Raw genomic sequence first — 22,656 nt, 5'->3', positions numbered from 1 at the left:
CACATCCCTTCAGGAAGGGAAGCCAGAAAAGAAGTTTGGAAATTTTGGAAATCATATCATCTTACTGCGTCGGCAAAGAAGAAAAAAACTTTGAGGTGAGTCTAAACATTACATTATGAATAAAAATACCTCGGAAAATACATTTATGAAAGTTTTCAAAAAAACATTTTCGTTATTGAAAATTTATCGACCACGAAGTTAATATTTATTTTTTTCATTATCAGCGAGTTGTAATGAATAATTTTGTTAAAAGTGACTGAAAATTTACGAAAAAAACATGAACCGGTATAATCGAGGGTACCTATAATTAAAAATACTGACCTACTCAAACTTACCTATAGTGCTTACTCACCATGGTTTACACTTTATTAGTCACTTGAAAAATTGTAAATCATCCGATTTTTTCCTCGTGAGTACATGCGTGGAAATGAAAAATAATTAAAATTAATTCGGGCGATTTATTAAATAAAAACAAGAACATAATATTTAAGTAGTATAAAATGTACACCAGAATCTTATTTCATTTTTACAAACGTCATCTTTGGAAAATATATTAAAATATATTACAATATACATACATACAAACATACAGACATATACATAAAATATATTGAAATCAAAATATTTTACAATAAAATTAAAAGATATAACAACGATATATTTTTTAAAAAAATATATCCTCTAGAAATACAATCTATTATAATTTAAAAAAGGTACGATAGCTTCGGTTGCAAAATTATAGTATATTCCATTTTAAAATACACTTTAGTCGATCACAAAAAAACGAACGGAACAATTCTAATCTTTAAATACCCGTTAAAAGCTATTAACTTTATTTTGCAAGGAATCTAATACGACGCGAGTTATCTACAAAATTTTCTAAAATAATATAAAAAAAGTGAAGATTCCTTGCAAAATAAACAAAAATCGTTTCATTAATAAATTATTTCTCGACACCAAGGAGATCTAGATAAAACTGAACAAAAAATTCTTCACGCGATTAATAACATCGAAACTTTCCGCTGTTCAAATTATATATTACATGAAAAATGTTTTTTTAACCTTATTGTCGTATGTAAGGCAAACGGATTTGTCGTCGATTTCGTCAGTATACAAAAAAATTAAGTCTATCGGGTACAAATAATTTAAATAAAATATCTAGGCTATTGTCCGTAATCATTTATGATGTCCATGACCCTCGATCTGTCTTCTGTCCTGATAACGAAAGAAAAAAAAGCGTAAGACATTTTGATATTTTCTTAAAAAACAAGAAAAAAGATGTCTTGAACGTATTGGCATAGATTTATAATCGGTTTTTTGAGCAAAAATAAACCACCCCAATAGATCAGGACCTCCTTATAATAAAAGTGTCCTTACATGTGCTGTTGCTGTTGCAATTGAAAGGCATCCAGGTGTTTGTTTATTTCTCGATGGATGTGCTCCGGTAGGACACCCACGTTTGAAAACAGACTTCTAAGTACGTTCAGTTCTTCGCTTAGGAGCTCTATCCTCTTTTGCAGTCTTTCGTTTTCTTTGACGAGAATTTTGACTTTTTCCTCAGTTTCGCGCGTTCGCACCTTCGCCTTTTCCCTACTTTTCCTGACGGCGATGTTGTTTCGCTCCCTTCGCCGCCTGTACTCGTCGCTATTTTTGTCGCATGGTTTCATGTGTTTTCTGGCGGCGTGCTGGTTTAACATGACCGCCTTGTTCTTCATCGCGTTCAACTGCTGATGATGCAACACGCTACTGGGGGTGAGTGGTGCGAAACCCGGCGCACCACCGTTCGGTGGATAAGACGGTCCTTGCATGTAGCTGTTGGGCATGACGTTACAAGATCGCCTGTAGTCTTGGGGGTCGATCGGTTCTTCTTTAATTAATGGAGAGTCACTCACTCCCGAACTATTCGAATCACTACTCGATGTTTGATTACCGTTTCCAGCGTAAGTAGCACCACTGTGTACCGGTTGTGGCATATACGCCAAAGTCGTTCTGGGATAATTCGAACTGGGTAAACTATTCAATACTTGTCTAGGGTGTAAATTTTGCAAATGTTTGTTCGGTACTTGGTTCTGTAAGATGTCCGTAAAGATGCCTTCGTTCATTAACTGCGAATCGTCTATCAAATTCTGTAAGTCTAGTGATATTTCCGGGGTGTTCAGATCGCTTAATTCGCCGTGTTGGTACTGTTGCATGTGGTGTTGTTTTAGTAGTGCCGCCGTTTGCTTAGTCGTTCCATTACTCGTATTTAAATTCGTTAAGTTACTATTATTATTTATAATTACAGTTTTTTTCTCATTATGGTTCATCACTGCACCATTTTGCGTATGTTGCTGATTATCATACATTTGCGGTGAATCCATCGTTATTGAATCCAAATTAACTTTCACTCGCTACTTTCACTACCGAAAATTCGCGGTTGTCTTTTTACTATTTAAATAGTAAGATGCGTCCGTACGTTATTATAACTAACTACACTTCACGCACTTTCCAACAGTTTCCATTTTCGGTAAAAATCTACCGAAATGCAGATAAGCACTTGGTTATCCAGGCCCGATCAGTCACTTATTTAAATTTTAAATCACCGTTTTTTATTAAATTAATATCTGAAGAATCCTTTGAAGGTACACGTGATTTTGACTACTGCACTACAAGAAAGACAATGTTGACAACCGATCCGGATACTTTCGTTATATGTCCACAGTTTAAATAATCGCAAAAAAGTTTTGTGAATATATCGCGACTGAATCAAAATAAAGTTTTATTTTAGTAAGAGCATACTTGGTACCACACTATCGTGCGCTTGCCCAAGCTAACTAGGATACTGCGATTGCTAAGCTCTATTCCTGCAGTTTGTAGCAGCTCAGTGGAACTTGCGCGTTTAGTACCGACATACGATGACGTCCTTTCGAAAGTGAAACGATTCAATTCGATTTCATGCTTTAAGAAAAAATTACGTTTTGACGTAAGATTTGTTATATATGACGATTTTTCGGATATAGGCGTATGGATATTACTGATATTACGTTGCCTATACATAAATTGTTATGATTTTTTAATTTAGCGTACGATTACGTCTAAACTATCGTTCTTTAATAATGCAAAAGATATTAATTTTATTTACGACCCAAATAAAAAATATACTACTTGACGTTTATTTGTCCCAATTAATGCAAAACTATTTTGATTCCCACATTTTCCAATTTCGGATAACTAAGTACTTTTTGTGAAAAAATGCTTTTTTTAAATAAAAATTTACCAAAAAAATTTAAAAATTGCTACGTCACAGGACGTCATGAACCTGATTCACACGTGCAGGAATGTGCATACATTCGTGAAGAAAGTGGGTCACAAATCAAACCAACACTTATCGTAAAACGAGGAACTTCCGCCATCTTATAACTGGTAGCAAAACTACAACTACCTACCACGGTAGCTAAGTTGACAAACGATTTGTTATCATATGAGTGATCCATTTAAAGCAAAAATAACTGTAAAATTGTTTATTAAAGTCGTAATCTGTTTAAACAAAAAAGCGCCCTTCTAATAACTTCGATCGTCATGGTTTGTAAATCAACTTTATTCGTTTTATAGTTTCTCGAGAGTACTTAGATTAATCATGACATCACTTCAAAGTCAGGCCATGAGATGGAATTGGAGTTATAAATGAGCATTTCACTTTTATAATTCTTTATTTTATTACATGATTAATATTTAATAAGTACCTACTAATACATAACTTGTGCAAGATGTACCGATGTAATCGAACTGTGTTCATTTTATCTTGCTTTTTTTTGCTTTCTCATGTCATTTGTCAATGATGTTTTTCTTGGCCGACATCTACTTTTACTCTTTGTATCTTTGTTCGCCACACTTTTTACTGGTCGCTCGTTTCGCATTCTTTGGGGGATGTCCAAATCATCTTATCTGGCTTTCTTACGGTTAATTGCTTTTAATTCTCATTCACAATTTCATTTCGTATCCCATAGGCTACAAGTTCTGTTGATTGTGAAAGTAGGGTAGCCAAAGTAGGTATAGGGGAGTCGTGACTACTGGGGTAAAACAGTAACAGTAAGCTCATGCTTCCGTAACTATGACCATTATTAAAAATAAGGATCATAGCGCAGAACAATTTTTAAAGCACAAAGTTAGCGACAGTCATGGAAGAAACCTGGCACATAAAAAAAAGTTCGCAACATAGAATAAATAGAAAAAATAGAAACACACCTTGCCCACCTCGGGACGTTGAAGGTAAAAATATCTTGACATCTTTGGCTACGTAGTGAGCCAAAGCGTATTATTTCAAACAAATCTTTAGATTCCACACGGACAATACCAAAGCGTGTCTTATGTTTCACAGCCTACACATTTTATGCACCATTTCTTCACATCATGTTTGCAATTCACCCAGTAAAATCGTTCCCGCACCTTAACCATGGATTCAGGATCCAAACCAACTTGCCAGTAGCCGCTCTTCAGATCTGAGGTGGAAAATCACTTACTATTTACAGATTAACTGGAATTGGGTAGCACGGATAAGACTTTAGGGTTAAATCCATGGAGGTTAGCATTTTGAACATTTTGCGTCCTCTTGGATAATTTCTTCTAGGATTTTTAGTGCTGGTCCATCAAAACTTTGTGAAACCTTGAATGGCGAAAAAGTTAATAAGACTGATCAAGAAGATTATTCAAAAATTAAAGTATCATCTACTACATCTACAGGTTCCATTAGATGCCAGATAATGTGAAAGGCACTAGAGGATTAAAACTACATTGCAAATATTAAACATCCAGGTCAGTTTATAAATTCTACCAGTATTAAATACAGCTCAAAAGATCCACCTACTATCCCTTTTGTTAAACAAACTGCAACCCCTTTACATAATTCTGGACAATTATATAATAAACTTGATGAAACTTCACCTTCAGATACTCAAGTGAACTCTTTCAAATTTCAAAGTTGGTCTTTTTAAAACGAAATGTTCCTATTATCAAGAGGATTCCTAAGAAGCAAGAATTTCCGTAGCTGATTCTTTACGTAAGGTAATTAATGATTGCGTGAGTAACAACTGGGAAAAACTTCTTTGTTTCGCATACAAAACTTTCTATATTACCTTTGATAATAATACAAAATCAAAAAAATCTTTAACAAGACAACAATAATTCCGATAATTTAAGGAAAAAAGTTATTAACAAAGTGTCTGATGGAGATTTATCTGCCGCCGTTAAACTTTTATGTTCAAATGATTCTATTGCTGATTTAGACAGTTTAACTCCCCGGGATTACAACTTAAACATCCTCGAGCTCACCCTGGTTTGTCGATGTTTGTCGGGAATATCTTTAGACGACTAGACTAGTTAAATTATAGCATGTTTTAATACTAAAGACAGGCTCGGTACGTATTTTATGGGGAGATCTTGGAGTTTCACCTTAATTCCGTTTACCCCATTTGGCGCTGGAACCATTACAATGACATTATTACGTCCTCTGCAATTTAGCTTTGGTTCACCTGGAGGATGCGAAGCTGTAGCCCATGCTGCAAGACATGTCACAGAACAGTTTGATCTTCCGTCTAAAGTTCTACTTAAGATTGATTTTAAAAACGCCTTTAACACGATCCTCAGGAATTTTCTTATGGAGAAAGTTAAAAATATAACATCCAAATTTATACTCATTTCTCTACCAATATTATGGTTATACATCATATACCTTTTTTATGGAAATGAAATATTTATATTTATATTTACACATGACACATTGTTACGTACGTTCTGTTCTTATACAAGTATATGGAATGTATTTTGTGACAAATAATAAATTTGATATGATGATATGATATGATATGAAATAATTCTTTCAGAGAGGGGAGTCCAACAAGGGGGTCCTCTAGGCCCTGCTCTATTCTGTATCGCTATTGATAATCTTACCAGATTAATCAATACTGAATTCAACTGCTGGTATCTTGACGATGGTTCGATAGGTGGTGACTTAGATTCTGTATTAAAAAGCTTTAATGATATCATTCACCTGTCCCATCAAATTGGCCTTTCTTATCAACTCCTCTTGTTAATGATATAATTAAATTTAATTCAATATCTCCTGACATTAAATTACCCGCAAGTTTACCAGTAAGTTTTCTGGGTACTTGCATGATGATAGCTTTAGAATCGCCATTAGTCTACGGCGTGGTTCATCAGTTTGTGTTCCTCATAACTGTATTTGCGGTACTTTAGTAAATGAAAAAGGGGCCCGTGGTTTGAGTTGTCGCAGAGATGATGACAAACGTCCAGACGACAGACGGTATGACCGTTGAATGAAATTTCATTCAACGATATGAGTATGACTTTAATTCCCTGTAAATTTGGCAAGCCAGCCGTACCTATGGGATTTTACTCGTACATGCACCGATACGCTTGCATCATCACATATCTTGGCTTCTTGCAAGTGTCCTGGATCCGCAGCCACATCGAGCGAAAATGCTAAAATAAATAAATATCGGAATATGACGAACTCATACCTTTTCTTCCCAGTGGCTGTAGAAACTTGAGGTGTATTTAGTGAACAATCTTATAAATTCATTAATAAAATCGGAAAAAGAATTTCCGATTCTTCAAACGATACCCGTGCAAGCAGTTTCCTTTTTCAACGAATTAATATTGCCATCCAAAGAGGAAATGCTGCTTCAATATTTGGCACTCTACCAACATATAAACATTGCAACGAAAGCTTTTATTTGCCGAATTCCAATCAATTCAAAATTCATTTGAAGTACACTTATTTAAAAATAATAATAAAATTTAATTTTATAAAAAGTAGGTAAACAGTCAATTGGGAAATTCTAGTGGTATAAAATGTTGGTAATAGCATAATATTATATACCTTATGGGCATGCATTCCCAGAAACCACGCTTATTGGGTACCACCAATAGGAAGAGTTTTAAATTCTACCTAACAATTTGCCGTACTTCGAAATACCGGGTGTCCGCCGGGAAGGTATACTACTTTGTTTTGCAGCCATTTTGATAAACATTACTCTTGACAGTTCATATCATATCATATATTTATTCGTTGTTGCTTTACCTTATAGTAGGTGGCAACACCATGTCCCTAATACATACAAACAATAAACTTAGCACAAATACTAAAATTACAAAAATGTATAACATATTAAAACAAACCGACACATTTAAAAAACACATTAAAAGATACATTCTAAAATTGTGACGAACATGCAATAAATATTTTAAAAGGTTTCAAATGTTTAAGTATTCATTTAGGTGATAGTACGCTTTTTCTACTAGAAATTGTTTTAATGCAAATATAAATTTTTGGTAGGTTTTAATGGCCTTAATATTTGGCGGTAGTGCATTAAAAATTTGACACGTTCGAAACGTTAAATTTTTTTGAAACAATGATGATCTGTGTTTGCCAGGGTTTAAGTACATCTTCTGTCGAGTGTTGTAAACATGTTCAGGATTTAAAAAAAACGATTTCTTTCTAAACCCTAAGCAACATATCTCCAGAATGTAGGTGTCTATTACCGTCAATATCCTTAATTCTTTGAAAATCGGTCTGCACGACGTATTGAAAGGTAAAGAGCATATAATTCTAATAGCGCGTTTTTGCAGAACAAGTATGCGCTGAACGTGAGTACTGCCACCCCAAGTACATATATTGTACCGAATATGAGAGTGAAAGTTGGCGTGGTACAAAGTCAGTAACGTTGATTTGTTGCATAGCTTCTTAAGAACGCTTAAAGAATAGCAACAGTTTCTAAGTGATTTGCAGACAGTGTCAATGTGAGCAAACCAACCCAAGTCAGAACTTACAGTAAGCCCAAGCATTTTGGTTGTCTTACAGCACTTGAATTCATTTAAATCATATTTTTTTATGCCAAACGGAATCACAGTAGTTTTGGCAGCGTTAAGTATGATATTATTGTTGCTGCACCATGTGCTTAATTTATCTAGCGTGAGCTTTATTTGCAATTTCAAAGACATTATACAACGTGATTTAATTAATATATTTGTGTCATCAGCATATGATGTAATAAATGTAGAATCGCCATCATCGCCCTCTTTCAGATACGAAACCAGGTCATTGCTGTAAAGAATAAATAGCGTCGGACCGAGAATTGAGCCTTGAGGAACTCCTGTTAAAATGGGCTTAGACAAACCACGCTGACCCTGAGGTAATTCAACGCATTGCGTTCTATCTCTAAGATAGGATTCAAACAAATTGAGAGTAGTACCTAGAATGCCGCATTGAAACATTTTGCTAATTAATTTCTTGTGGTCAACAGTATCAAAAGCAGCCGAAAAGTCAATAAATAAACCAACAGTTAAAAGACGCTTGTCAACTGCAGAAACCGCTTCTGCAATATATTGACATAAAGCTGTATCAGTCGATCTGCCTCTCATAAAGCCATGTTGAGAATCATTGATGATATTATTTTTTGTTAAATAATTGATAAGTTGATTATTAATTAGATTTTCGAGTACTTTAGAAAAACTAGAAAGCAGACTGATTGGTCTGTAGTTACATACATCACTTGTGTCACCTTTTTTTAACATTGGTTTCACAATTGCGGTTTTTAAACGACTTGGATAAACACCAGAGAGGAAGCATATTTGGCAGTCGTGAAGTAGAGACGTGGCAAATTTATTATGGAAAATTAAAATGGAATTACTGCGAGACTTCTTTCCACAACAACTTATTTCAAGAAATGGTGATGTTGATTGACCTCCACGGTCGCCTGATTTGACTGCTCCAGACTTCTTTTTGTGGGGATATCTGAAAAGCAAGGTTTATACAAACAAACCAGAAACGCTTGAGCAACTTAAACAAAATATTCGTGATGAAATTAATTAAACACCGCGTGAGAATGTAATGAAAAATGTGCTCAAAAGAGCTCGCATTTGTGAGGCTAACAGAGGCGGACATTTATCTGATATTGTATTCCATACATCATTGCCGACATTAAATAAAACATTTATCAATATAAGATCCATTCTCTTTCATTTAATCAAAAATTATAAACAAACAAAGTAGTATACCTTTCCAACGGACACCCTGTATCTTCATGTTGCAAGTAAACAAGCATAAATAAACTAAATCCAATAATATATCCATTTAAAAAAACATAGAGAAATGACAGGGGAACGCATAGTAGACATTAACATAATTAGGTTTTAACGATGTAATCAGGAATAACCATTAATCGGTTTTAAACACGAATTGGAAGTTTACAAAATTAACAAGCATTGCAACTCAGTGCTTATGCCGAATTTTATAGTTAACTCATTACAAATTTTGTCTTTCAGTTGGAGTAGTGTTGATTAAGTCTATGAAAGGCAATATATTCAAAACAATTTTCAAATTTAGTTGTGGTGTATTCTAGTATTTCACGTACCTACTGATTGCATTGCAGGTATTGCTAAGTGCAATAATCCCAATACAAACGTAAGTGGAAACTACTTTCTATTCAGTCTATTACCATTGAATAAAAGATTTTTGAATGGTAGTACGTGCTCGTGCAATCCACGTAGTAAATCTTTGGCGCCTAATTTTCACATATATTTTGTAAAAGACCGCATTTATGGTCCATCCTCAAGCGCGAAGATTTTTATAAAAAATTCCTTTTTTGACCACCGTGCGGTACGGGTTAAAAAGATTTTCTGTGAACTTTCAGCGCCCAGTAGAATTTACGAAAGCGTCAGCTGTATTTGGCATGAAACATATGTAAAAATAAAGATGTAAAGAATATCCTGAACTTCCAGATAAGCCATGTTAGTCATAATCACGGAAAGCAGAAAGACTTCACACTGCTACATTTACTGGAATAGTTAGTTGACGTGTAATTTTCATTAAACGCGATGTTTTCATAAAATATGTTTCGTCAATTTCCTTATTAAAAAAAACAGTTTGTCCGTGTTTTTGACAAAAATAGTGAGGAAATAATATCATTGAAATACAAGTAAATGTCAAGGGTAGTGTGAAGTTTTCCGGAAAATTTTAATTGTATACAATAAGACGACGGTTTTGCGAAAACTTTAATCGAAAATTGCACTTGATCTAACAATTTAATGAAATTTTAGCGCACAATTGGAATTTTGGGCAGGTAAGTGGTGCAATTGGCAGTGCAAGTTTATCGTTCTACTTACGTTTATCAGGCTCGCATTGTTTTTATGGTGATTACGATAATTACTGACATACTATAGTAATGCAAAGCTATTCTTTGAGAAAATTTTCAACATTTGTACCGCGCACCTTACCCATACCACAGACTTAAAAGAACATTATATCTGTGCCCATAATACTTCTAAGTTTAAGGACGGCGAACATAATTAAATTATAAACGTAATTCAATTTCAAAGTTAGTCATGTTATCTTAAACACATCGTGATCACGAGTACCTATATCAACAGTTTACGGTGTGAGTGTTCCAAATTAATTGTTGGAAGAATGCAAATAGGAGAGGACAAGTGACCGCTGAATTTTTAGAGTTATGAAAGTAGAAATCGAAATGAATAGGAGTACCTACTTGTAAAAAGAAGGAACATTGATAAGCAGTGAAATCTTATATAAGCACCAAATTTATTCGTACAAACGATAAAACTGACCGTTTTCCGGGAAATGGATGTTCTGCGAATAAACTGAACGTTTATCTGATGCTTGCGCAGGTAACGAGATTAAGTCCTTACAAACTTGCCACTTTTTTGTGGAACCAAAGATGAAGAACATGTATAGCGCACCCTCTTAATAATTATGCCTAAACGAAGTGGAAGAAATGAAGGCAAATTTGCGTTCTTCCATGTGCGGGTTTCCAAAAGTAGTTTTTTTTATAATATGCGATATTGCTTAATCTTATCGTACGTCACATTCGATGGGAGTCCCCTCGTATTACTTTCGTCATCACAGTTTTTGCACATAATACACATACATTTAAATTGTAATATAATGTAAAATGTACAATTTTTCCACAATGTTTTCAATAATTTTCAGCGGTTCAGCCACTATCTGCGGTTAATTAAGACGGTTCTCTAATCAAGGTTTAAGGATTAAGTTAGCCATTAGTATAGTTGATCGATCATTCTATGAAAATTATTGACAGTAAGCTGTATAAATACCCGCAACTTTGCGAGAACTACATAACCTTTTCTCATATTTAATTGTTTACCATTATGTACTATGTACTGGTTGTATGGTAAACAGGTAACAAGGACCGAAGATTAATTAAAGTCGTATGTAGCAACAATTTTCTTATAAAGGCATCAATTTTTTGTGAAAGTGGTTTGTGCTGTTTGAGACGTTCGCCTGTTTAAATTCGTATTATCCAATTAAATACACAATCAACTTCAAGAGGTACCTACTTCTATCAAAATACGTATTAATTGTTTCCGGCAGCTAATTTGGATTAACATGGTAACGTTTAAAAGTATATTAGTAAGAAATTACATTTTTCTTTTCAGTGGTGGATAGTCAGTGCTCTAACGTTCCTCCTGGGGACCATTTTAACAAAAAGCTGTTGTAAATGGCTCTACATCATCGCAAAAACTTATCGACGAGATCTTGCGTACGTAATTGATTTAATTTATACGAAAGCAATAAAGCAGGAGATTGCAGGGGTATCCGAATATTGCTAGGTGTTAAACGTATTTTAAAGGACATTCAGACAAATGATTTAACAATTCATAAACAATTTATGAAGGTTTTGGGAAAAACTCCAAATAAAGTGGCAATTTATTTTGAAAATGACACTTGGACTTACTCTCAGGTAACTACCGACCTTTAACTCTCTCATAAAATGTAATTTTATTGTAAAGACGCATGCAGTAGAAATGGAATGGCGTGAATTTTCCTTGATGCAAATGATGGCCCTCAAAAATGAGTCTTTGACCCCTACCGAAATTACACATTTACAAATTTAATATCGAATTTTAGCCATTGTGCATTACTATTATTTATATAACTGCTACTAACACATACCTGACCGTCGGTCGAACTTGAGATATAGATACATACAACAAAAATAATTACCATTAATTGCTGTGCCCAATCCTTAAGTTTGACTGTTCATAGGGCCATTATTAGCTTGGTCAGATTCCCTTCTCTCAAAAATCAACATAACTTGATGATTAATTTATTAAAATATGACACCGTAACATTTTTCAGATTAATACATTCTCAAATAAAATTGGACGTTTCTTTTCCGATGAAGGATACCAAAAAGGTGATGCCGTTGCCATATACTACGAAAATAGACCGGAATATGTGGGAATTTGGCTAGGACTATCTAAGATTGGATGCGTTGTCGCCTTAGTTAATACCAATTTACTAAACGACGCCCTCGTTCATTCCTTAAAGGTGGCGCAAGTAAAGGCGCTTATATTTGGTACAAGTTATGTGGATAGTAAGAATATATTGACTGAATTTAACGGTTTTTATACTACTTACATCATTCTATAGGGATTGAAGAAATCTCTCCACAACTTGGAAACATAAAAATTTTCCAATTCGACGACACTTTGCATGCAAAAGAAGTGATGCCCAACGCGATAAATTTAACGGAGAAGCTCAAGACCTGTGAAAGCGGAAACTTGGACATATTGCCCACATTAAGTCACAGTGACAAGCTGTTTTACATGTTTACATCTGGCACGACTGGGTTACCAAAAGCTGCAATTATTACACATGGAAGGTAATGCGAAATTCATACGAAAAGTTGATTAACGAATTACCGTTACAGATTTTCTGCTAATGTAAGTACATTGATGATGGAATGCACACCAGATGATGTCTTCTACGACCCGCTGCCGCTTTATCACTACACGCCTGCTATGGCAATCGGATTGAGTTTATTACATGGTTTGTCTTGTGTCATCAGGAAAAGTTTTTCGGCGTCGCTTTACTTTCAAGAGTGTGCAACATACAACTGCACAGTAAGTAACTAATTATCGCCTTTTTGAAATAGCAAATTATCATGTAGGCCGGTATGTACGTGGGAGAAATATGTCGATATATAGTAAACGCAGCGCCAAAAGAAACAGTTAACCATGGAGTTATAAAAATGTTCGGAAATGGATTACGAAAGGAAACATGGATTGAGTTGGTCAAAAAATTTAATATTAAACGTATATTTGAGTATTATGGCGCAACAGAAGGCAATGTAGTATTGGGTAAGTATGTGTAAACCTGGATTCTGTTACTAACTTTCCAATTTAGCAAATTTAGACAATCAAGCCGGTAGTATTGGTTTTATTCCACGGTACCTAGCAAAGTACTACAAGTTCCAAATCGTGAAATACGACGAAAAGGAAGAAAAGCCGATACGAGATGAGAATGGCAGATGTATACGATGCGATTGCAATGAGGTGGGATTAATAATCGGTAGAATCGAGCGGAATATACTGTCAAAATTTCGTGGTTACACAGACGAGGCTCAGACAAATAGTAAAATTTTGTGTGACGTTTTTAAACCAGGCGACAGATACTTTAATACAGGCGATCTAATGGAAATGGACGAACTCGGATACGTTTATTTCAAAGATAGAACGGGGGATACCTTTAGGTAGTAATTACTTGTGCCGTACACTCTGCTGACTGGTTTTTTAGGTGGAAGGCGGAGAACGTCTCAACAATGGAAGTTGAAGAAGTGTTCGGCAAACTATTAAATCATGCCGACGTAATCGTTTTTGGAGTGGAAATTCCAGGTAACGAGGGCAAGGCTGGAATGGCGGTTATATGTGATCCAGAACGTAACCGTGATATTAAAGCACTTAGTTATGGAGTAAATAAAAAATTAGCCGCGTACGCTGTTCCACTATTTCTGCGGGTGACTTCCGTTATCCCAACAACTGGAAATTTCAAAATGAAGAAGACAGATTTTCGACCAGAAGGCTTTAATGTGCATCACATTAGTGATCCTTTGTATTTTTTTGATAGTCGACTAAAGGAGTACGTACCTTTAACTAGTGAGTTGTATGAAGACATTATAAGTAATAAAGTGCGAGTGTAAATAAAATAGGGTAGACTGGAATATATCTGCTTCACTTGATGTACTTTTTTACCATAAGTTTAAACGTAACGTTTCGAAGATATTTTAATAAAACAGAAGTGTTTGTAGTCGTTAACAGTTCCTTTCCAGAAAATCCATCCCCCACCAAGCAAGTAATACAGTCCCTACTAGATTTACTCATAATTTCATTCATGTAGTAATTGATCTTTGAATAACGAACTTATTACTTTATTTTGTGCAAGGCTTAGAGACAACAACTCCATTGTCTTGCGCCAGTAAATAGGTTTGCTTTCATTAGCCTAAACATGCCAGTACTATTTCATAGTTTTGTTATTATCAGTGGAAGAACAACATCTTCAAAAATCAAAAGTTATTTATTAAATATAACATAAAACGTACATTAGAACATTCATCGAAAGTATATATATCTATCAACTTGAAGGCACATCTTGTATATAAAGGTGCGTTCACACGAATAGTAATGGCGCATTCATCCTGACATAATTAACTTCAAATAAAACTTTTTAGGTAATAATGAAAAACAATAAGCTATTAATAAAAATTGAAAGAGATAAACATAATATAGGTACTATTTTTCGGTAGGTACTTATGTTTATAATATGTTCCATTGCAGAGATGGAAAAGAAAAGTTACTTACTTTATAATCAATGGTGGTTAACATTTTAATGGTATTAACCATTAATTTAAACTTTAATTATTGTTTATGAAACATGGCAGAAATATAATATCATTTTAATACAAACAGATATATATTACTATAATATGGTGATGTTGTTTTGCACGCGGGCGCCTGGTTTCCATGTTCATTTCTCATATGTTCTATGATCTTGCCCCAGATTTAAGTTCCTCAATATTTCCACTATTTTCCTCCTCCATGGTTTTGGCGTTTCACCAACAATATTGATAAGTACTTAAATTAAGTTTTTAAGCCGAGATTGCCGTATAAAACTGAAATACATAATTTTATTTTAAAAATTAGCTTCGAGAATTGGCAATTGTGAAAACGCAAGGCTGTGATGTTTTTTCTCGGGATTGAAAGTGTAGGTACACTTTTTGTCCTCGACAGTATATTAAACTGCTATTATAGCATTATATGTAAAATAACAGGTTCAATGACGCCAAGACTTTATAATTACACGGATAAATTTAATGTAAATATTTCAGGTATAGAAAAGGGGACATATGGAATTTGGATCAACAGTGCAATTTTTGACTCTGAATTGTTGCATTCGTCAACGTTATGGCCTTCTAATTCTTCTTGACAACGTCTGCACGACGACAAATCGGTGCTGTAGAGTAGAGCGGATTTCTCAATGTTTTCCAATTTTGTTCAATCCTTAAATAAGAGCAGTACCCAGCATATCCGGTACGACATTCATAGCGAAAATTAACAACATATGCAATCCCAAAAATCTAACTTTCTTAGCCAAAGATGGTACCTGACTTGCTGCTTCTCCATGATTTCCTGCTGAGACTATGAGATGTAATGATGCACCTACATTTGATTACAGTGGCAATATATCCCAAGAAATCCTTCCCCTCGCCCTGTTCCATAGTTTTTCACTCACACTCTTGTCGACAATTTTCTGTGCTTGTTATGGTTGATTGAATACTCCCATACGATATTCGAGGCGTGTGAAGTTGGCCGGGAAATTTGTGATTTTTGTAATTGAAACATATGCACAATTAGGCGCTAATTATGCGCTATTTAGCGCCGATAGGATGAAATTTTGCACCCTAATAGAAATTGAGTTATCGCAAAAATTAAATTTACCGGGCCAACTTCACGGAGCCGCGGATTTTTTCACAAATTTGATTTTTATTATACAGGAATTATGCGCTAATTATGCGCCGTTTGGCGCCTTTGAAATGAAATTTTGGGCCTTATTACAAAATTAGCTATCGCAAAAATTAAATTGACCCGGCTAATTTCACGGAGCCGCGAATTTTATCAGAAGTCCGTTTTTATTGTACAGGAACTCGGCGCGAATTATGCGCCGTTCGGCGCCGTTAAAATGAAATTTTGCACTCTAATATAAAATGAGTTTTGGCAAGAATTTAAAGTAATATTCAGTGCAAACCTGAACAATTAGAATTCTGAATTATCAATTTTTTGATCTGATGGAATAAACGTGAGAAATATTTAGATAAAAATTTTTCGCTTTCTCCCAAAAACCAGGTATTACGGAAACAGTGGGTACAAAAATGCTACCAAAAAAATAAATTTGATACCAAAAGCTAAAAGATTTGTAGCTAAGCATTTTCAGCATGTTAACAACATGGCCTGACAAGGGAGTTTCTTGCTGGTACTCGGACGAAATCGCTTCACGCATTTCTAACATTTCTTCCAATATTTATAATTATCCAGAGTAGCCTTTGAGGTTAGAAAACAGACTTAACCTTTAGTGTTCGTTTTTCTGAAAATACGAAAGAACATCCTAAAACGAAACAAGTATAGAGCTTAGTAAAAAAACATTATTTCACGGCCTTGTTTCTATTTTTTATAACAATTTACATACCCTCAGTTTCAAAAGTGTTGTTATTCTCCATAACCACACATCGCAGCATGGAGACATATGTATGTTATTTTAACTTATATATGTACCTCTTCAAAGGACACAACTAATATCGAAAATATTCAAAATTGGACGAAATTAATTAAAATTTTCAAAAGCAGTGTCATGTCAAATTTAAAAATAGGACTGGAGTGACGTCACACACTGTACTCTGAGAACTGTTTTCCTATTGACCGAAAGTTACCATGCAACCTGATAAACCTTGCTCTAAAGCAGAAAGTGCACCATGAAATTCCACTTAGAACGAAAACCGTGAATTGAAAAAAATAAAATAAGTGATCTAATGACGTCACACTGACATAAGAGTTTCGTTTTTATTTTATAAAATTCCATGGCATCACAGATAATTGGTAAAAGTGCGGGTTCTAATTTTACGATTTTCCGTCTTTATAATGAATAAAATTAGAAACTAATACCATTAACTGGTGCAGAAAATTTTTCTCTACACAAAATCTTAATACATTATTGCTCTAAAATACTTTGTGGGGCCAATAATCGCATACTTATTACGAATTTTGCATTTAAATTCTTATGGTGCGTTGCGCAAGTCACCACTCTTTATAAGTAACTTACCGCTGCAAACCAGAAAAAGGGTCAATACAAATTTTCATAGGAATGACCATAATGGAAAAACCTTATTTACGGGACGCGCAAAGATTAGGGTGGATATGTTGTATGTTAAACAAGACGCCATGACGCTTGTGTGCAACTATAACTACAAGGTATACGTACCTATGTTTCAGAATTAAATATCATTGAAAACTGGAGAAATAAAAACGCCAGAAAGAAAAAATTGAAGAGAACCGCTTATGGAAGACCTTGTCTAGAAATCCAATTTGTGACAGACAACAAGAAAGTGGAAATCAGTTTAATCAGAAATGGAAACATTGTTAATCAAAGTCGTCCGCTTATAACGAACCACACACGTTACTTTTTAAGAAATACTTGCCCGTTAGATGCTTTTATACAAGCATTAGCAAGTGCATTGTGTGACAGTTCAAAATTAATAGCAGCTTATGAAAATTCCAATGAGGATTTAATAACTCTAGCAAAAAAAACCATTGCAAAAAAGTTGGGCAAAGATTTCTACTTAGGTACATAGGTTGCAATTAGCTCGAAATTTGTTTAACCAAACAAAGTTAATTGATGAAGAGGTGGTCATAGATTGTAATTGTAATGTTACATTCGTTATTGAGAGAACTAATCGTAGTTCGCAATTATGGAGCGCAACAGAAAGTAGAATATGTGGAAGTTGTGGCCAGACAAATGTGAATATTTTGCCTTTTATGTCAATAAACATGCATAATTTTAATTTAAAAGAAATTGAAAGAAATATAATTGCTAACATTTTCAAAACGACAAAATGTCAATGTCATGGCATCATGAAACACAGCTTAAAGTTATCTGCAAACTTATTCATTGATTTGAACGAAACACCGGCCCTAACTATATCGGATATTCCATCTACGATTACCTTAGAAAATGTGCAATACCAATTTAGAGCGGCCATAATGTTCTATCCTCCATCGGTTGATGCCGGGATCGGCCACTATTTTACTATTTGTAAGAGAACCGATGGGTCTTTCGAAAAGTACGACGATACCGAGAGGAAAGTGACGGTGGTAAAAAAAGATTTTTGTAACATTTGCCATTTGTTAATGTATAGTGTGTAACTACACGCAAAAATATAATAAAATTCAACAATACGATTTTTCTCAAGGCAATATGAACAATTTTATTTCATTCCTATATTTCGTATCCTGCATCATGTCATGAATTATTGAAAAAAGGTACTTTGCTTCTTTATCTAAATTCTAAATGTTTCTCACGTTTATTCCATCAGATCAAAAAATTGATAATTCAGAATTCTAATTGTTCAGGTTTGCACTGAATATTACTTTAAATTCTTGCCAAAACTCATTTTATATTAGAGTGCAAAATTTCATTTTCACGGCGCATAATTCGCGCCGAGTTCCTGTACAATAAAAACGGACTTCTGATAAAATTCGCGGCTCCGTGAAGTTAGCCGGGTTAATTTAATTTTTGCGATAGCTCATTTTGTAATAAGGCGCAAAATTGCATTTGGAATGAGCACAAGATGAAAACGTTAAATATTAGAAACTGAAGTAAGTATAAACCAGTTTAAACTGGTGCGTATTTTTTGTAGCCAGATAGCAAATAAATCGGATAGGAAAAACTCTTACGGAAAATATAGATTTCATTCTCGCTTTAGTACTTACTTCACTAAATTCGAAGACTAATCGTATAAGCCTGTTTTTTTGGAACATTTAACCTTCGACCTGGTATGTATTATCAACAATAATTGATTATGCTGAGTTGATGTTTATAAAAATTTCATATCACTTTTGTGATTAAAGGCTTATTGTTACTCTTTAAAGTAGGAGTCATTTACAGGAAAAAATGGTAAAGATGTTAAACATATTTTAAACTTCTAATTTTTTGTTATTTTAGTGGTGTTTAGTAGCTGTAATTTCACTGCTTTTGTTTATATTTAATTATGGGCGTTGGTCTCGTCTGCTAAATCGCTTGGGAAAAGAATTCAAGTAAGTGGGTGCCAATTACGAACCAATTCATGAGTCGATTGATTTTAGAACGTTAAGAGTTTACACCTTACTATTTTACACCGTCGCAACAAAATACAAACGCTCGGTGTGTGAAAATTTTGACCAACTTGTAGCAACTCACCCCCAGAAGGTTTTGTTTTATTTTCAAGATGAAATTTGGACAAGTTCGAAAGTGCGTTACCATGTTTGTTATCTTTCTGATACGCAGTTTCACTGCAGGTTAAAGAAGAGTCTAATAAGGTTTCCCTATATTTTGAAAGCAGAGGTTATCGTAGAGGAGATGTGGTTGCGATAATGCTAGATAATTGTCCAGAATACATATGCTTATGGTTAGGTTTGGCACAAATTGGAGTGGTTCCTGCCTTAATCAACACGAACATAGTCAAAGATGCTTTGGTCCATTCCCTGAGTGTTGCTAAATGTAGTGCTGTCATTTATGGATCAAATTATGGCCCAAGTAAGTTATGATGAAAATGCCCATGGTTCGAATTCGAGTTTGGACTCCCATATCAATTACAAATATTTATTTATGTTTAAATGGGCGAGGTTTCAGCCGAGTCTGCTCTATCAAATCCCATTACAAACCTTCCATGCTCGGATTCTGACTTTCTTTATGGAAGGCACTTGAAAGTCGATATCATCAGGTGTTACAAAAGTCGTTTTCTAGCCATTAACGATATTGCGAAACAATTCACTAACCTGGAAAAATATCAGTTACCTTGCAAAACCGCAGACGAAGGTCTTTCAGGTGAAATAGATCTGCGAACTGAGCTGAGAAACATCGATCCATATACATTCATCCAAAAACTAAAGTTCCGCAGAAATGATGTTCTAATGTTTATCTTTACATCCGGTACCACTGGGTTACCAAAAGCGGCACTGCTGTCGCACGCTAAGTTAGTAGTTTTAAATGAAACAATAATATAATCGATATCAATCCTTAGGTACAGTTTATTATCAAGCACTGCAATATTGCTGCCGCCAAATTCGGTAATTTATTGTCCAATGCCTCTTTACCACGCAAGTGGATCAGTGTTGGGCGTTGGTCAAGCACTTATATGGGGTAACACTGTTGTGCTTAGAAAAAAGTTTTCAGCTTCTAATTTTTGGAGCGACTGTATACAATATCGCTGTAATGTAAGTTTAATCATCCTTTTTTAATCTTTCGCGCATATCATTGAAAGTTGCCAAATAACGGAAAATACGGCAATTCCAAAAAGGCTCCGAGACCAGAACATTTGTACTTGAAGAAATAGCAATTGTTGTTCATATATTGGAACTGTCTAGCAGTTAATTCCTACCACATTCCCTAACGCATTGTAACTACGAAATAGTCGAAATAATTATAAATGTCCCATAGGTTGCGCAATATATTGGTGAGATGTGCAGGTATGTCTTATCAGCATCTGACGATAAAAAAATAAATCATCCAGTGAAAATAATGTATGGAAATGGCCTTAAACCGCACGTATGGAGACAGTTCAATTCAAAGTTTGGTATAGAACGCGTTTTGGAATTCTATGGTGCTACGGATTGCAACGGTAGTTTCGGTACGTTCGCCCGGTAGTGCCCTCGAGTTCCTTTTATTTACATATATAATATTCTAGTCAATTTGACTAACACCGTTGGCAGTGTAGGTTACTTACCATTACTGTTAAAGTTTCTTTGTCCAATGGTACCGGTTAAATTTGACAGAGAAACCGGTGAACCGTTAAGAGACAAGAATGGACGTTGCATTAAATGTCGCACAAGAGAGCCAGGTGTTCTTATAGTTAAAATTACCAACAAGTTTGGGTTACTTGATTACGAAGGCTACACCAATAAAGAAGATACCAACAAGAAGATAGTGAAAAATGCGTTTAAAATTGGTGATCGATACTGTAATACCGGCGATGTATTTGAGATAGATGAAGATGGAGACTATTACTTTATAGATAGAATAGGAGACACATTCAGGTATGAACTGAATTTTTTATCAACGTGAACAATTTTGTGTTTATAGATGGAAAGGAGAGAATGTTTCAACCTGTGAAGTTGAGGACGTTATTAATAATCTCATCCATTTAAATGATGCTACTGTGTTTGGTGTACAGGTATTGTTGACTTGGAGTTACATATCTCTTTATTTTTGAATGTAGATACCAAGCGCAGAAGGAAGGGCTGGTATGGCCGCCATTGTCAGTGATGACTTAGAACTTGATACGGATCACCTCTTAAAAGGTCTGAAAGAAAACCTACCTTCGTACGCAATACCTTTGTTTATACGAGTTATGAAATCGATTCCGGTAACATCCACTTTCAAACTAATGAAGGTTCAATTACGAACAGAAGGTTACAACGTAAACTTTGTAAAGGATAAAATATATTTCTATGACCAACGGTGCGACAAATATGTTCTCCTTTCTTTGGACTTATACGATGAAATTATGCGAAAGACACTTAAATTATAGGACGTTTGCAGCTATGAAGTTGTCATATTATACATGTTTTCAAGGAAAATAAATAAACCATAGAATGCCATTTAGTTGACATTTCATACATTCTCTAAATCGTTGTGAATATTGTTCACACAATCAGTTTGAGCGAAAGACTAAATATGGATAGGTTACTAACGATCTAGAAGCAATACGTGACTGCAATGTTAGCAAGGATTAAAATAATTCAATGAATACAAAAGACGTTTAGCACATTTTTGATATATTTTTATTTTATTTATTTATTTTATTCATTGTTGACTGTTCTTTTCTTATGGGAGAATCTATGCGCTATGTCACTAATCATGGCTAGTCAAATCAACTTATTGTACCCAAAACAAAATAAAACCTTCGTTTTCATGCCTACTTTATGTCAGGAAATTTTAGTTTCCCTGATCAGAATACAGTTCCTGTCGCCTGTGACTTTACCGGCCGTACCTATCACTTTACCTCCCGCTCTGTCACATCGGTAATGTCTATAATGACTCCTATCATCACCGTCAGATTAACATTAACCAAAAGGTCTATATTCAAATTTTACATTAAAATACGATTTCGGGTAAAATTTATTTAAAACTCGTCAGTAAAATGACACTACTACGTTACTCGAAAAATAAAATAAAAGGGCCCAAAGAGGCCTCGCCAGTAACGTGTTATTTTCGTGACTTTGTAACGATTTATTTTCTCCGTTACCAAGCATTATTACTTGCGGAAAGACCCCCGTAACTTTGAAACGATTTGATAGATGGCTTCATCTATTAACCATGCAATTTTGCCGCGACAATTGCCAGCGCATGACTTGTGGGTGTCGATTCTCTTCTTCCTCTTTCCTTCGTAAACCGGAGTGCCGACGCCCTTGTGTCACTTCCACATGCACATCTGCTGATAACAAGCGGCCATTTTGCTGGGGAAATAGCTCAGCGGGTGATGAAGGAGGTTTATGATATTTAATTTAAAAAAATATAGGATAATTCATCAATGTAAT

General features: G+C 34.8%; 3 protein-coding genes across 7 annotated transcripts; 2 read left to right on the top strand and 1 right to left on the bottom strand.

Annotated features, from left to right (window-relative positions):
• Positions 1 to 660: 660 nt before the first annotated feature.
• LOC116158662 (CCAAT/enhancer-binding protein) lies at positions 661 to 2,925 on the bottom strand. The gene is made up of 2 exons (XM_031471484.1): positions 1,378 to 2,925; positions 661 to 1,215 (listed from the first exon to the last, which is right to left on the bottom strand). Exons 1-2 carry the CDS (start codon positions 2,358 to 2,360, stop codon positions 1,164 to 1,166), a joined length of 1,035 nt encoding a protein of 344 aa, XP_031327344.1. The 5' UTR covers positions 2,361 to 2,925; the 3' UTR covers positions 661 to 1,163.
• Positions 2,926 to 9,284: 6,359 nt separating this feature from the next.
• LOC116170934 (long-chain fatty acid transport protein 4-like) lies at positions 9,285 to 14,054 on the top strand. 3 transcript variants are annotated; one of them, XM_031487521.1, is made up of 10 exons: positions 9,285 to 9,460; positions 11,307 to 11,422; positions 11,470 to 11,573; positions 11,624 to 11,774; positions 12,173 to 12,410; positions 12,467 to 12,698; positions 12,747 to 12,939; positions 12,987 to 13,176; positions 13,223 to 13,568; positions 13,613 to 14,054. In XM_031487521.1, the coding sequence occupies exons 2-10, from the start codon at positions 11,420 to 11,422 to the stop codon at positions 14,013 to 14,015; spliced, it is 1,860 nt and encodes a 619-aa protein (XP_031343381.1). In that variant the 5' UTR covers positions 9,285 to 9,460; positions 11,307 to 11,419; the 3' UTR covers positions 14,016 to 14,054. The 3 variants fall into 3 exon arrangements, with proteins under 3 accessions (XP_031343381.1, XP_031343372.1, XP_031343363.1); XM_031487512.1 differs by having other exon boundaries at positions 11,213 to 11,422; XM_031487503.1 differs by having other exon boundaries at positions 11,003 to 11,422.
• Positions 14,055 to 18,825: 4,771 nt separating this feature from the next.
• Positions 18,826 to 22,529, top strand: LOC116170917 (long-chain fatty acid transport protein 4-like). Of its 3 annotated transcripts, none has more exons than XM_031487492.1 (11): positions 18,826 to 18,915; positions 19,028 to 19,036; positions 19,085 to 19,176; positions 19,225 to 19,369; positions 19,417 to 19,654; positions 19,865 to 20,093; positions 20,142 to 20,334; positions 20,558 to 20,747; positions 20,805 to 21,153; positions 21,200 to 21,290; positions 21,336 to 22,529. In XM_031487492.1, exons 2-11 carry the CDS (start codon positions 19,034 to 19,036, stop codon positions 21,645 to 21,647), a joined length of 1,842 nt encoding a protein of 613 aa, XP_031343352.1. In that variant the 5' UTR covers positions 18,826 to 18,915; positions 19,028 to 19,033; the 3' UTR covers positions 21,648 to 22,529. The 3 variants fall into 3 exon arrangements, with proteins under 3 accessions (XP_031343352.1, XP_031343342.1, XP_031343333.1); XM_031487482.1 differs by having other exon boundaries at positions 18,838 to 18,915; positions 19,012 to 19,036; XM_031487473.1 differs by having other exon boundaries at positions 18,840 to 18,915; positions 18,991 to 19,036.
• The last annotated feature ends 127 nt before the right edge of the window (positions 22,530 to 22,656 follow it).

This window comes from Photinus pyralis, unplaced genomic scaffold (assembly GCF_008802855.1).
Source record: "Photinus pyralis isolate 1611_PpyrPB1 unplaced genomic scaffold, Ppyr1.3 Ppyr1.4_LG1, whole genome shotgun sequence".
NCBI classification, from domain to species: domain Eukaryota; kingdom Metazoa; phylum Arthropoda; class Insecta; order Coleoptera; family Lampyridae; genus Photinus; species Photinus pyralis.
Note: the sequence above shows the minus strand (reverse complement) of the source record. Positions and strands in the feature narration are given on the sequence as shown.

Bases quoted from the DNA above. Each gene is read 5' to 3' on its own strand.
- LOC116158662 (XM_031471484.1), bottom strand. From the start codon at position 2,360: ATGGATTCACCGCAAATGTATGATAATCAGCAACATACGCAAAATGGT. The intron at 1,216-1,377 runs GTAAGGACACTT...TTTCGTTATCAG, and splicing joins TTGCAACAGCAACAGCACAT to GACAGAAGACAGATCGAGGG.
- LOC116170934 (XM_031487521.1), top strand. The intron at 11,574-11,623 runs GTACGTAATTGA...AGGAGATTGCAG, and splicing joins ACTTATCGACGAGATCTTGC to GGGTATCCGAATATTGCTAG. The intron at 12,940-12,986 runs GTAAGTAACTAA...ATTATCATGTAG, and splicing joins GTGCAACATACAACTGCACA to GCCGGTATGTACGTGGGAGA.
- LOC116170917 (XM_031487492.1), top strand. The intron at 20,335-20,557 runs GTAAGTTTAATC...AATGTCCCATAG, and splicing joins GTATACAATATCGCTGTAAT to GTTGCGCAATATATTGGTGA. The intron at 21,291-21,335 runs GTATTGTTGACT...TTTTGAATGTAG, and splicing joins CTACTGTGTTTGGTGTACAG to ATACCAAGCGCAGAAGGAAG.